Raw genomic sequence first — 15010 nt, forward strand, 5'->3', positions numbered from 1 at the left:
GGGGCCTCGGGCAAGACACATTCCCTCTCTGGGCTCCACTTCCCACCCCTCTCAAACGAGGGGGCTGGGGCAGGACCTGTGACCCCCAGGGTCTCCCTCCCATGAGCAAGTGTGTCCCACCACGCGCTGGACAGACAAGCGGCCTCCTCGCACTTGCTCGCTAATCCCGAGTTGGGGCCAGTGGCTGACCTTGAGCAGGTACCCACCGAGAAGCTGGCCTGATTATTACGGCCTAGGCTCTGCCGGCTACTAACTGCTCTGACACAACCCCCGAGAGGAGGGAAGTGGGTCTGGCCGCGGGCTCGGAGGACAGAGGGAGCAGCTGAGGGCTCTGGGGGGAGCCAGCCTGGGGTCAGAGCCCTGCTCTGCGACTCAGGTGGAAGGGGCTCAGTTTGTTGCATCTGTAAGATGGGGATACACCACCTCACTCAGAGGCCTTTGATAAGCATGAGGACGGGCGTGAACTCCCTGGTGCAGGGACACCCTGTGCCTCAATCCCCGTGCCTGGGCCACACCAGATGCTCAACAGAATGCTTATTCACGTGTCTAGCACGTCGCAAACACTCAAAATATTGTCGTGAAGGGACTTTATTATCCCCATCAGAAGGAGGGGGTGTTGGGGGCGCCTGGGTGGCTCAGTCGGTTGGGCGTCAGACTTCGGCTCAGGTCATGATCTCATGGTTCGTGGGTTCGAGCCCCGCATCAAGCTCTGTGCTGACAGCTCAGAGCTTGGAGCCTATCTTCAGATTCTGTGTCTCCCTCTCTCTCTGACCCTCCCCTACTCACGCTGTCTCTCTTTGTCTCTCAGAAATAAATAAAACATTAAAAAAAAAAAAAAAAAGAAGTAGGAGGAGGGGGTGTTGGAAGCCAGCTCAGGCAGGGAGAGCAGTGGCGCCAGGCCAGGGATAGGTTACATGCCTACACGTGGCTCTGAGTAAGGCAGACCTGACTCTGGCCCCAGCTCCACCTGTCACCAGCTGTGAGGTCTGTGCAGCGACACTACCTCTTAAGCTTCAGTTTTCCCATCTGTAAAATGGAATCGCAGTGCCTGCCTGGCTACAGTGAGCAAATGAATTGATGTGTGAGCATCCCTTTGTGAGCTGTAAGAGCAACAGGGATGTTTGTTACTGTAATTGCCCAGTGGGAAGCTGAGAAGCACAGGGATGACTGTGAAGAGCCAGGAGAGGCTGGGAGCCTGGAAGCCAACTAGAGCACAGGTGAAAGAACAAGTCCAGAAACAGACAAATGTCACAGAAGGTGCTTTGGGGGTTAGGGTCCTGGAGAGAAGACTCAGCAGTTGGGAGTGTGAAGAAGGACTTCCTAAGGAAACCAGAGAGCTCCGAGAGGGGCTGGAAAGGGCCTAGTGGCTGGATGGGGGATCCTGATCCCACAGATCTACCATGAGCATCGCCTGAAATTGTCAGCCTGTGCCTTGCCCAGTCCTGTGGGCACCGAGGGGCCCTGCCTGCCTGCTGGGAACGAGGGATGGGCCCCGTCCCAGTTCTTCTCTGGGGCCAGGCCCTAGTCTCTCTGCTCCCTGCACAGGAACCTCCTCCTTCCCCAGGAGAACCAGCGGCTACAGCAGGCGTCACTATGCGCTGAGTGGCCGGGCTGCCACGTGTCCTGCCCCCGGGGAGGCCAAGGGAGGGCAGAGGGCAACCAGGCCGAGAGCAGCTGGGGCACCAGCTGTCTGTCCAACCAACTCTCTCAGTGACCAGGTGCTTGGGACGCCTCGTGACATGGGCACAGTGCAAGCGTGACGTAGGCCACGCAGCTCGGGGCCTGGGCCCTGCTCCCGGTCTCTGGTGTGGAACACGAGCAGCATGCTAGTGGGAAGACAGGCGCCAGGCTGCCACGTTCCCCGCCGTCCCCTTCACAAGGACCTTGGCTGTCCCCTCCCACGGGTCTCTGGTGCAGGGCCCCCAGTGACACAGCCAACCTGGAAAGTTCTCCCTGGGTGCCCCACCTGCATACCTTCACCCCACACTGCACTCGTTCACCCACAGACTGGCTCCCCTGCCCCCCACTCCATGCAAGTTTGGTGGTTCTGAGCACGGACTCTGGTCCCAGCCCTCTGGGTTCAAATCACAGCTCTGCCACTTCCTCGCCGTGTGCCCCTGGGCAAGTTCCTTTGCCTCTCTGTGCCTCAGTCTCCTCATCTATAAAACCAGGATAACAGTAGCTTCTATTTCACAGGGAGGTTCGAGGGGCTAAAGGAATTAATACGTGAAAAGTGCCCAAAATGATGTTAGCTCTAGAACTGTTCCCTCACACAGGTACATACTCAGCTGTGTGCCCAGTCACAGAGGTGTCCTTAGATGTGCCTTCCACCACGCCCACAGAGGGCACCATCGGCTGCAGGGTGTCTCCCTCTGTTCTACCTCCCCCTGCTCCACCCACACACACACACACACACACACACACACACACACACACAAGCACCCAGGTGGCCTTGTGTTTTTGCTGACACACAAAGCCTGGAGGGCCACCCATCTTCCCAGGTGCTGTGTCTGCCGCCCAGACGCCTGCTGACTGCCATGTCCCTCCCACGCCCTGCCCGGACTGAGCCCGCGGGCCGGCCACCCACAGGCGGCGCGCTCACCCACACAGGCATCCCGCCGCTCCTCGTAGCCAGCGCTGCACACGCACTTGCCAATGGGCACCAGCCATTCGCCCTCGGCGCTGCAGTACATCTTGGGAGTGTCCCGCTCCTCAGAGTGCCGCACGCACTGGCCCCGCACCTCCACCAGCGAGGACGAGTCGGCCCCCGTCACCGCCTCCGAGAAGGCCGCCAGGTTGCGCACCATCGTGGGGCACTTCTTGTAGTAGATGCGGAGGGACAGGATGGCGAGGCACGCACCGATGTCCTGGAAGGCCAGATAGAAGCCACGCTTGCTGAGGGGGCCCACCCCGCGCACCTCCGTGTTGAGCCGGAGGCGCCGCACGCCCAGGTCGGCCCCCGTGAAGCTCTCGTCGGCTGCAATGGTGTCGATTTTGAGGAACTGGCTCTCCTGGGTGCTGGCGCCCAGGTCACGGTCCGACTCCAGGTAGTAGAGGTTGAAGGTCTCCTTGCAGGTACCCAGCACGCCGGGCATGCTGTTGCAGTCGCGCAGGGTGAACTTGATCTCGGCATAGACCCGCCGGGCGCCGTCGCGGGGCACCCAGCTGGTGCGCAGCCAGTTGTTCTGGTTGGGGCTCATGACGTTGCACACCTGGTACGTGTGGATGGGCTGGAAAGACTCGTCCACCTCATTGATGGAGTCCCACTGCGGGCAGAGAGAGCACAGAGCTGAAATGAGGGCCAGCGCCTCGCCCTCTCCCGCCAGCCACCCCCGCCACACTCCACATGCTCCCTGGGGGCATCCGGGGAAGATGAGGGAACACTCTCTGCCCTTGGGTTCTGACCTGCTGCTGGACTGTCCCAGCAGCCAGGCACTCTAGAGAGGTGATCTCACAGAGCGCGACATCCTTCTGGGGGAGTGTTATCTGCTGCATTTCACAGATGAGCAAACAGGGGCTCAGACGTGTGAGGCCACCGGGCTAGTGAGTGTGGAGCCAGCACTGGAATTGATGGCAAACCTACCACACCCAACCTTGTTTCTATAGGGCGACTCCAAACTCTCCCAGGGTGGGAGTTTGGAGGGTACTTTGCTTGAGTGATTCAGGGAGTCCACATGTCCAGTTTCCCTGTCAGTTGCCAGAGGGATCTTTCTAACGCATGAAGCTGACTATGCCTCAGACCCTTGAGAAGGGGAATACGAGGATGTGAGAAGGCTGAACGTGGGGGCTTCTGTGCCAGATGCTGGCCAGGCTACAGCGATTCAGAAATAAATCAGACACAATCAACCCACGGGATGGGAAAATATATCTGCAAACCACGTGTCTGATAAGGGATTAATATCCAGAATATACAAAGAACTCCTACAACCCAACAACAAATCGCCCAATGTAAAAAACGGGCGAAGGACCTGAATAGACATTTCTCCAAAGAATATATACAGATGGTCAAACGGTACCTAGTAGGACAGTCACCATCACTAATCATTAGGGAAATACAAATCAAAACCACAATGAGATACCACTTCACACACACTAGGATTAGCAACACAACAGAAAATCACAAACATTAGTGAGGCTGTGGAGAAACTGGAGCCCCTGTGAACTGTTGGTGGGAAAGTAAACTGGTGCAGCCACTGTGGAAAACAGTACGGAGGTTCCTCGGAAAGTTAAAAGTAGAACTACCCTATTACCCAACGACTCTACTTCTGGGAATATATATGCAAAAGAATTGGAAGCACGGTCTCAAACAAATACTTATACACTCACGTTCACAGCAGGATTAGCAAAAGGTAGAAACAACCCAAATGTGTCCATCATCGGATGAATGGATAAACAAAATGCAGTATATCCAAACAACGGGACATTATTCAGCCTTGAAAAGGAAGGAAATTCAGATGCATGCTACAACATGGGTAAACCTTGAGGACATTATACAAAGTGAAATAAGCCAGTGGTGAAAGAACGTATATTTTATGACTCCCCCTTATATGAGGCACTTAGATCCATAGAAACAGAAAATGGAATGGTGGTTGTCAGGGGCTGGGGGGCTGGGGAATGGGGGCTTGGTGTTTCATGGGGACAGAGTTTCAGTTTGGGAAGATGAAAGCAGTTCTGGAGATGGATGGTGGTGACAGTCACACAACACAGTGAATGTACTTAATGCCACTGAACTGTACACTTAAAAAGCAGTTTGGATGGGAAGTTTCATGTTATGTATATTTCACAATTGTTTTTTTAAACCCAGTTGAATGGCTGCATTTAAAAATTTTTTAGAGAGAGAAAGAGTGAATGGGAGGAGAGGGGCAGAGAGAGAAAGAGAGAGAGAGAAAATCCCAAGCAGGCTCCACACACAGCATAGAGGCAGACGCGGGGCTCGATCTCATGGCCCTGGGATCATGACCAGAGCTGAAATCAAGAGTGAGATGCTCAAGCAGCTGACCAACCAGATGCTCAACCAGGCACCCCTACCACAACTTTTTTAAAAAGAAGGAAAGCAACATTCTAGAAATACTCTGTCCCCTTGAATGTATCAGACAAGGCGGTAGAGGGCTATATGCCAAAGAGGATGGGCATCCAGAGGGGGGTGGGACTTCCTGCAGACTGAAGCAGGAAGTTCTTGCAGAGATGGGAGGGAAGAGCCCCCCAGAGGCTGGGAAGTAGAAGCAATGTTCAGTGAGCACCAAATAGCCCAGCTTGGACACAGAAGATTCACCTCGAAGACCCAGTGTCAAGAAATGAGCCAGGAGCTGGGGCGCCTGGGTGGCTTAGTCGGTTAAGCGTCCGACTTTCGCTTAGGTCATGATCTTGCGGTTCGTGGGTTCGAGCCCCGCGTCGGGCTCTGTGCTGACTGCCAGCTAGGAGCCTGGAGCCTGTTTCGGTCTGTGACTCCCTCTCTCTCTGACCCTCCCCTGCTCACGCTGTCTCTCTCTCTCTCTCCTAGAAATAAATAAAAAATTAAAAAAAAAAAAAAAAAAGAAATGAGCCAGGAGTCAAGAGGTCAAGACCTCATGGTCTCTGACCTGCTGTGTGACCTTGGACAAGTTCCCACTCCTCTCTGGGCCCTAGCTTCCTTGAATGCAGAATGCTGGTTGGCCGGAAGCAGTTATTGTGGGCTGAGTTCCGTGGACTCCTGATGGCCCCTGGGAGGGGTCGGAGGCTGAGGGCAAGTGGCAGAGATGGGCTCTGGGTCCCTGCCTTGGCTCAGCCAGAGATGCAATGCCTTGCTTTTCTTTCTCGGGCCTCTACGGGCAGTTGCCCTTGAATGAGAGATCCTATTGCTTCAGGGGCGGGGGGGGGGGGGGGGGGTTAAACCATTCCTCGTGATGTTCTGAGAATCTGTGGGGCTCTGAGTGATCCACAGAGCTGGAGTGGGGCCATGGGGGTCTCAAGTCTGACAAAAGCCCCTCCATGTCACCTTGTCTTGACCAGCCTGACCAGCCATGTGGCCTCTGCCCTCAGTGCCCACTCCTGTACAGTGGGGGTCAGACAGGCCCACTTCAATGAGGCTCGAGAGGCTGCCAAGTGCTTTGTCTAGGGCCCGGCCCAGCACGGCACCAGAGGAACGGGACTCCTACAATGCCAACCTGGCATCTTCCCGGCCGACCAGCGCCTGCCTCCAGGGAGCCCTGGGGAAGAGGTCCCTGGTGTGCCAGCCTCACCTGAGAGCTCATGCCTCCTACACCCCCTGCCCCTAAAGGGCCCCCCCACACACACCCCACTCTGCAGCCGGGGCCTCTGGGCAGCGCTGTGTCACATCTGGGGTTAAAGTCATTGTCACAATTAATGGAGCACCAAAGAGCCAGCCAGCTGCTCCCTGTCTGTTTCCTGCCAGGAACCTGGATAAATTAATCAGCCCCATCTGAGTCTGCTCCAGCCGCCCTGCCAGTGCCAACGGGCTGGCCTTGCCCTGCCAGCCCCAGGGGCTGCTGCAGACGCCCAGAGAGGCACGGATTCCTGGAGGCTGGTGGGAGGATGGGATGTGCCCTGTCTCCACCCAGGCACCGCCCCGACCCCCGCAGCTGCCTTCTAAGCCCGGTGCACTCCTCCTCCGACCCCCACCACTGCTCTGCAACTCCATCCTCTGCTGGAAAAGAATGCCCGGAGCCAGCTGTGCAGCCCTGGGCACCTCCCCTCCCCTCTCTGAAGCTTGTGCTCCTGTGAAGGGGAGGGGAGCTGATACCTGCCCCTCCCACCTACTCCAGGAGATCAGGAGAGACAACAGAACGTGCCTCTCGTCCTAAGGCAGAGTTGATTAGTGCCTATTAATTCACCAGAAGAGGGGGAGCCCATCTCAGCATGTGGAGGGAGGGGCGCAGCCTGATTAAGAGTCTGGGTCCTGCGGCCAGACCCCCCCCCCCCCACCAACCTTAGCAGAGTCGCTTAACTTCTCAGGGCTTCCGATTTCCCACTAGGAAATGTCCCTTTCATGCATTGTCACTGGTGGCATCTGTGATCATCCCCGTGTTATAAACGGGGAGGTGGAAGCAAGGTAAGTGACTTGCCTGAGTCTCACTGACCTAAGGCAGCAGTGTACCGGCCCATCCAGACCCAGCACGCTTGGCTTCTTGGCAGGGCAGCCCTGCCTGACAATCTGATAATTCTGCCGATGGTGGAGACAGCCCTGGATGACCCCTGTTCCCAGACTGTTTAGGAGACTTCAGAATCAGAGGGGTATCTAGAACCCAAGGACCATGCCCACAGACTCCCTAGCCCACTGGGCAGGAGAATCACCTGGAAAGCTTATGAAGCAAAAGATTCCCAGGCACCTCCCTCAACCTCCTGGATACAGTGATCTGTATGCCTCCCCTGCTAGTCTGGGACAGGTTCAAGGTCTAGAGTTTGGGGATCAGGGATCTCACCCAGCCTTCTTGATTCTCTGGACAAGCCCAGTCTCTAGGTCCCATAAAGATGGAAGGTGGTCCCTGGCTGAGCAGACAATGCCACATTGCCTGCCACCCCCTCCCAATGAGGCCACAGACCAAAGAGAATGCAAGGGACTCAACACAGGCTCTAGGCCAGAGAGACTGGAGTTTGAGGCCACCATTTGGAAACTGCCTGATGGTGGGCAAGTTATTTCTTGCTGCTCTGGGCCTCAGCTTTCTCATCTGTGAAATGGGGGTGGCTGTACTTACAGGATTGGCTGTGGGGATTATGAGATAATGTCTGTGAACTGTTCAGAGCTACATGAATATACATTATTTATTCTAACTCCTAAACAAGTAAGGTAACTCTGAGCCCTGCTTTAGAACACCCTGCGAGCACACAAACCCTTAGATTTCCAGCACCATCATTGAGAAATCCGGTCATGCTCCCCACCTGCTTAAAACCTTTACAACTCCTTGTTACTCTAAAAACCAAGTCCTAAGCTCTGAGTGGGACAGAGGGACAGAGATACCCAGAGCCCACCTGGGGCCAGACCCCACTCCTTCCTGGCTGCTGGGTCTCAAGGGAATTGCTTACCCAGCCATCAGCCAAGCAGTCACCCACTCAAGGGTCAACCCCGAGCCACTGGCAGAGCTGGCTCAAGCCCTTTCACACCCCTGGGAGACAGCCATCCAGGGGCACACACAAACAGAGACTGAGGCCCAGGGAGGTAGAGATACCTCAAAGGCCCAGCCTTTGCCCTTAGGCAGGGCTGACCTTCTCAGGCAGAAATGAGTTCCCTCCTCAGGTCCTCAAGCCCATGTAACCTGCCTATGAAGCCCCCTGGAGCCCGGTGCTGAGGAGGGTGAGGACCGTGGACCCAGCTTACTGCTGCCTGGACACAAACCTCGAGGGAGAGAAGCCAGGGACTCTGTCCTGACCACAGCCACAGGCCAAAAAAGACCTGGATGAAAACACTACCCCTGGGGCACCTGTGTGACTCAGTGGGGTAAGTGTCCGACCCTTGATCTCAGGAGGTGCCATTGTCACCTCCACCATTACTGCTTTATTCCCCTCGGCTCCCGAGCCGCGGACGCCACTGTTCATGAAACAAGTCATGTGTACGTGATGTGCTAGTGTCTATGGTGGTGCTGTGAGTGTGCGTCTCTGCACACCTGCAGGAGATGTATGTGACACGCAACCATGACACACGCTGATAACGACGATGGTGACAACACGCCCAGTGAGGCGCACCATGTGCCAGGCACAGTGCCGAGGCCAGGCGTCACCTCCCTTCACCCTTGCAGCAAACCCCATGAGGCCGTCACATGCGCATCCCTTTCTACAGCCAGGGAATTGAGACCACCAGGGCCACCCCGCTTTCGATGGCAGAATAGGGCCTCCGTCAGGCTCGCGGGTTTTACTTTGGTTTGACAACCTTGCCCCCTGGGATCGGGATAAGAGACGTGGAGGGACAGGGCAGCCTTGTCCCCAGACGCCCTGGGGTACCAGCCAGCTCCCCAGGAGAATGGAAGGGGCCCTGCCTGAGAGCACATAACCCACAGAGACCTGATGGGCTCAGCCCAGGGTCACCACAGAGGCCAGATGTGCCTGGGGGCGTGGCCACAGTGGGTGCTCGCACTGCCACCCAGATGATTCTGACCAGAGAGAGATAGGTGGGGGTTCTGGGGTCTAGGTGGCTCCTGGTGAGGGTGGGGCCTGAGGGTTGAAAGGCCTGCCTGGGGCCCTTTCCTGGCCATTCCTGGCCATCGGCACATCCCAAGCTACCCTGGGCCCAGTTATGACATGTAACTCTGTAGGCCCAGAGCCCAGACATACGGATCCCATACTTGGGACCTTACACTTAAGGACTGGGAGCCCAGCACCAGATGGTTCTGTAATCCCAAGGGTCCGCATGAAGGAAAGGAAGGAAGATAGGAAGGTAGGAAGGCAGGAAGGTAGGAAGAAAGGAAGGTAGGAAGGAAAGAAGGAAGGAAGGAAGGAAGGAAGGAAGGAAGGAAGGAAGGAAGGAAGGAAGGAAGGAAGGAAGGAAGGAAGGAAGGAAAGAATCAGCAGCTCTGTTTCTAACTGCTGAGTGGCCTTGGATAAGTCCCTTCACCTCTCTGGGTATCTGCTTCCTTTTGATCTGATGATAAGACTGACTCACAGCCTTTCTCTGCTCACAGAGGATGACACTGGCCCCTCTGCCTATCACCTACCCCGTGAGCCGGATACGTGAGCCAGCCCCAGTCGCCGTGGATGGTTGAGGTGTCCAGTAAGTTCACTGTAAAACAGGAGAAGAGAAAGCATCAGACCCTGGGACTCCCTTCCGCGGTCCCACAGAGCAGCCCCACCTGGCTACACTGGTCCTCCCTAGGCCCGGAGCACGCCAGCTCTGTGTCTGTGGCCTTTCACACCTCCCTTCTCCTTCAGGGCTCGGTTCGAGTTGTCCCTCTTGCCTGATGCCTCCTTCCACCACTGTGGCCAAAATGTGATCTCCCAAATAAGCCGCCCCAGGTGCTGGGTTTCCCTGGTTGGTGACGCAGCGGGATGGCCAAGGGATGGGCTCGGGAGTCCAGGAGGCCTGGGCCGGAAGCCCAGCCTTGCCACTTCACGAGTTATGTGTCCCTGAACAAGTCCCTGCCCCGCCCTGAGCCCCAGTTTCCTCCTGTGAAAAATGGGTGGGACAGTGGACCCTGTCCTACAGGGTGTTGTGAGGATAACTTGACCCCTGTCTCGCTCGTGGTGCCTTCAAAAGCACCCACCGACATTCCCACTCTGAGATCGTATGTCCCGCAGGAAGATGCCCGACTTGGCAGTCACCACAGCCTCGCAGGAGGTGCCCGACACCTAGTAAGTCCTCTGTGCACGTCTGACGTGAAGAGACCTGGGGGAGTACGAGCTGCTTCTCGGCACCTGCTGTGTGCTGAGCTCTGCGAGGGGTGCTTTAGATGCCCCTCCATGACCTGTGAGGTGCTGGTTCTTACCCCCACTTTACCAATGAAAACACTGAGCCTCGGGGAAGTTCAGGAACATGCGTGGAGCCCGACAGGTGGAGCCGGCAGGGCTGGCGTTCAGAGCACCTGCTGAGGCCACCAAGGACGGCGCCCCCAGCCCTGGCATTACCCGTGACCAGTCACCGGGGTTGGGACAGGAGCGCTGGCGCGAAAGGCGAGTCTGCTCTAAGCCGGATCCTCAAAGGGGACCCCACAAAGCCTCCATCACACAACAGTGAAGAGCTTTCCTTTGGAACCAGACACCGCTGGGCTCATTTCTCAATCCAGCTACATAGTAGCAGCTGACCTTCACTTCTCTGACCCTCAATTTCCTCATCTGTAAAATAGGGATAATAATACCTAGAGGTGATGGAGGGTACACTGTAAAGCCTGGAGTCAATGCCTTATTAAGGCTAATTCGCTTTCCCGAAGTTCTGCCTCGCCTGCCTCTCTTCTTTGTACCGCAGACCTACCCATTCACTTTAAGATGATGGAGGTGCACTAACCTGTTCAGAAATCAGGGTTTGACTCTCAAATGCTGTGTGTCCTGGGTAAGTCTCTTCGCCTCTCTGGGCCCCTGCTTCCTTTGATCTATCTGGGGATGACTGGATGGAGGGCTTTTGGCTCCACCTTCCCAAGACTTTCCATTTCACCCTCTCTTCCCATGCACCCCCTCTCCCAGCCTGCAATCATGGGCTTCCCACTAGGCTGGCTGGGGCAAGTCCCCGAGGGTTAAAGCCAGGGCCCTTCTGGAACTTTTCTGCAGGGAGGCTGGGTGCCCTTCTTCCTGTGATTTGCATAGCTCTGCGCCTGCCCCTCAAAGATGGAGACAAGTGTCTTCAGGAAACGTTGGAGTGAGGATGTTCTTATTTGCTGATTATCTCCCTCCTCTTACCCTCCCACCCCATTGTCAGAGGCCCCAGAGGGAAGGCCAGCTGCAGAGAGAGCTCGCAGAATGCAGGCCGGGCCTCTGCCCTCCTCCCTGGGTCCCCGGGGGTCAGGTGGGATCAGGCCATGGTCCACAGAGGGATCTCCCCTCCGCAGCCAGCCCCACGCCAGGGGCACAGGCAGAGAGAAGCCTTCCCGCCTCCCTCCCTCCCTCTCAGGCAATGGAGAGAAAACTGGGTCAGGCAAGCTCTCTCCTCCTGCTGACTGGTGGGAGGGGGAGGGGGCCGCACTGCAGTTTCCCCCAGACCAGCATAGTCTGGCAGACCAGCATAGTCTGGGATGACGACAGGGCTGGGGACCCATGGGCTCCCCCATTCCAACCCACACTCCAGACGGGGTCTCGGAGCCCGAGGGCCCGTTCTCCAGCTTCCCCTGAATGCAGCTCAGACCTGCCCCTACCCGGGTGGGGGGGGAGGAGGGGGAGCAATCAGAATAAATGTCCACCACTCAGACTCCTCCTCACTGGAGCACCCTGCGGCTCAGGACAGGCAGGTGTCTGCAGACCCTGCTTTCCAGGCCCTTCCCCCAGGAAGCCTCACCACATTTGCAGCTGATGCTCAATCAGCCAGCCAGGGGGTCAGATAATCCAAAGATAAGTCAAAAGTCGATTCTATCAGATTCAGGAAGAGCTATAGGATTCCAGGGCTGCTTGTTGTGACTCCTTCCGGATGCTTCCCTGACCCTGCCCTCCTCTCCTCTCCCTTCGTCCCCCTCCCCTCTACTTTGCATGCCCTCCTATGGGGGGTGAGAGGGGAGGGGTGCAGAATGTCTCTCCAGGAAAGCTCCAGGCCCACAGGAGGTTTCTTCAGACTGGAGAGAATTCCAGCACGAGGCCCCTTGGAAACCCAGACCCTTCTGGTCACCAGGCCTGGGTCCTCTCCTGCCTCTTGCCCTGCTGGCCTGTGCGTCTGAGTGACATCTGTGAAGTCAGCTCCCCTTGCTGGGCCCAGTATCGCCATCTGCCAATGGGAGGACTGAACTCACGATCTCTCGATCTCTCGGGGGCTTCAGTGAACTGAATCACTTAACCCCTCTGTGCTCAGTTTCCTCATCTGCAAGATGTCTGTAGGCATCCCTCGTGGGCCTACCCGCCCGGGCTGTTCTGGGAGATCAAACGGGTCCCTCTCCTGCTCTGAGAAGCACAGATAATTCCTAAGCCTTTCCTGTTCCACTGTGGAAGGCATTATGCGATTTCTTTTTTTCTCCAGCACCGTCACCTTCCCCCATTCCATTTCGCTGAGACTAATACTTAAATTGATTTACATTCCCTGAGGACGCAGTGCATGATGGCGAGGCTGGAGAATTCGGGTGGCCAGGGGATGTCAGCCAGGCTGTGAACGCCTCGCCGATTACCCCAAAGTGGCGGATAATCCACACCAGAGAGTGATAAGGGGCTGTGAGCCTGGTGGGGCTTGGAGGGCATCTCTGCAGGTGCAGGGCTCTCCCCTCCCCTGGGAGGGACCTGGTGTAGGGGCACATGGCCAGGCTGGGGCACTGTCACGTTTGCAGGAGCCCAACTGGGAACAGATACCCCTCCCTGAGCTCCAATAGTCTCCCTTGCCAGTGCAGGCACTGCACCAGCCCCGGGATGATCCTGGGAGGGACTCCTGTCCTTCCCGGGGAAGGACTGTCCTTCGTGGAAGCTATGCCTCAGGCTGTCCAACCTGCATGGCTGCCCCCTGCCCCACTGTGGGGACCCTACTGCATCGACCGGACGGGCACGCACTGGCCCCTGGACAATGCCTAGCTCCGTCCTGGACAGAGACTTCCCCTCCTGCCTCTCTTTGTGGACCTTGCCTCTTCCCCAACTGCTGCCCCTCCCCTGGACATGTCCCCTCTCTCAGGCCAATGGCCTGCCTTCTGCAGGTGAATCTGTTCAAAGTCACCTCTGCAGGGGGCTCTGGGGTTTGCCAGCCTGCAATTCTGGAAGGTGCTGCCTCCTTCCTGGAGAAGATAATGGCAGAGACGAGTTGAGGGTACACTGCCCAAAGCCCAGAGCCCAGAGCCCAGATGTGGACCCCTCAGCATCCTGCTGATAAGAAACTGTCTCCCTCCCTCCAACTCGAGCCTGGGAAAACCGTCTTCTCAGGTCAAATCCTGCCCTTTTTCCCCGCTCACCGGGCCTGACCCTCAGTTCTCGTCCGGTGTCCCAGGAGCCTGCAGCTCACCATTAGCCACCCCACTCTGCCTGCCACCTCGCCTCTTAGCTCCTCTGCTATGGTCCCTGCTCCCTATGTGGTCCCTTTTTCACTGGAGACTAAGTTTATCTGTGGGTGCATTTATATGTACATGTGCATTTCTGTGCGCATGAATGCAAGTTTCAGGGTTTTCTTACATATGTGGTACCTGCCCACGAATGTGCATATTTTCATGTGTGTGCATCTGTCCCTGTATGTGTGTGCACATGTGTACTGGCTGCACTTCTGTGGATCTGACCATGGGTGATGTTGGAGGTGGGGGCTGCCCATGCATGTGAGTCTCTACAGATCTGTGTGTGCAAATCCCGATGCCAGTCCGTGTGCATGCGGGTTTTCAGGGACAGCTGTATCTCTGCGCTGTTCTGTGTGCAAGGGGGTGGGTCTCTGGTGTATCTGAGCATTGATGACGAACACTGGCTCCGGAGCTCCCTCGTGTAAGGGAGAAGTTCATCCTGCCAGGGTAAGAACGCAGCTCTGGGACCCAGGACATCAGCCCCTGGACCTTGCACAGAGCACCAGCTTCTCCCTCCAGGCAGAGCTGCAGAGGCAGAGGAGGTCCTGGGGGACAAGGGCTGGGGTACAGAACAGAACCCAGGGTGGCATCTTGGGCTGGATCTGGAATGTTCAGTGGGACTGTGTGTGTGTGTGTGTGTGTGTGCGTGTGCGCGCGCGCACACACACAGGTGTGAGGCCTTGGGTGTTGGGGGAGGCTGATGGGTGCCTCTTCCATCTTTCCTTGTTCCCTCTCACTGCCAGGAGGTCACCCCCCAAACCTTTTTTGTCCTGACTGCTCAGCCCACACTCCCGCTCCCACCCCCTACCCCCCAGGGCCCCTTATGCCCTGGGTGACTGGACAAGACCCTGCTCTCGAAGGCCTTGGCTGCCTCAGCCCTTCTGCAGCCCCTTGGCCTGCTCCTCACTGTGCCCCCTCCCAGGGCCACCTCCTGCCCACCAGAGCTGCCCCTCCCCTCCAGCTGTGACCTCCCCAGCCCTCCCACCTAGGACTCTCACTCCCTGTCCCTCTCCTGTCTTTCTGCAACCTGGTCCGGCTCTGCACCCCCCTCCTCAGTTCTTGGCCCCCTTTCAATGCCACCCCTGCCCTCTTCTTCAGCCTCCCGAACCTCATCCTGTATCCCTGTTTTCTGTCCTCTGTCCCCTGGTCCTGTCCCCTCTCTCCTCTCTCCCTCTTCTCTTGTCTTCTGTCCCCCCCGTCCTGTTCCATCATCCCCAACGTCCAACCCTCAGTTCTCTGTCTCCAGCTCCAAACCCCTCAATCCTAGCCCTCTGTTCCCCAGACCCTGGGGCCTCTGTCCCTCACCCTCAAGCCCTCGGGTCCCTGTCCCCTAGTCCTGTCTCCGTCTCCATCACGCTGTCCCTTGACCTCGGTTCTCTCCCGCGGTGCCATCCTTGTCCCCCCCCCCCCCCCCCCCCCCCCCCCCCCCCCCC

The 15010-nt window shown here is 57.1% G+C and overlaps 1 protein-coding gene across 1 annotated transcript in view; it reads right to left on the reverse strand.

Annotated features, from left to right (window-relative positions):
• Positions 1 to 15010, reverse strand: part of EPHA8 (EPH receptor A8) — a 33439-nt gene that overhangs the window by 18139 nt on the left and 290 nt on the right. The window contains exons 2-3 of the mRNA XM_039232127.1: positions 9642 to 9706; positions 2603 to 3266 (exon numbers count right to left, since the gene is read on the reverse strand). Of these exons, the coding sequence (XP_039088058.1) occupies positions 2603 to 3266; positions 9642 to 9706 (729 nt within the window). The remainder of the gene's footprint in view (positions 1 to 2602; positions 3267 to 9641; positions 9707 to 15010) is intronic.

This window comes from Hyaena hyaena, unplaced genomic scaffold (genome assembly GCF_003009895.1).
Source record: "Hyaena hyaena isolate Hyena2069 unplaced genomic scaffold, ASM300989v1 scaffold_3, whole genome shotgun sequence".
In the NCBI taxonomy this organism is placed as follows: Eukaryota; Metazoa; Chordata; class Mammalia; order Carnivora; family Hyaenidae; genus Hyaena; species Hyaena hyaena.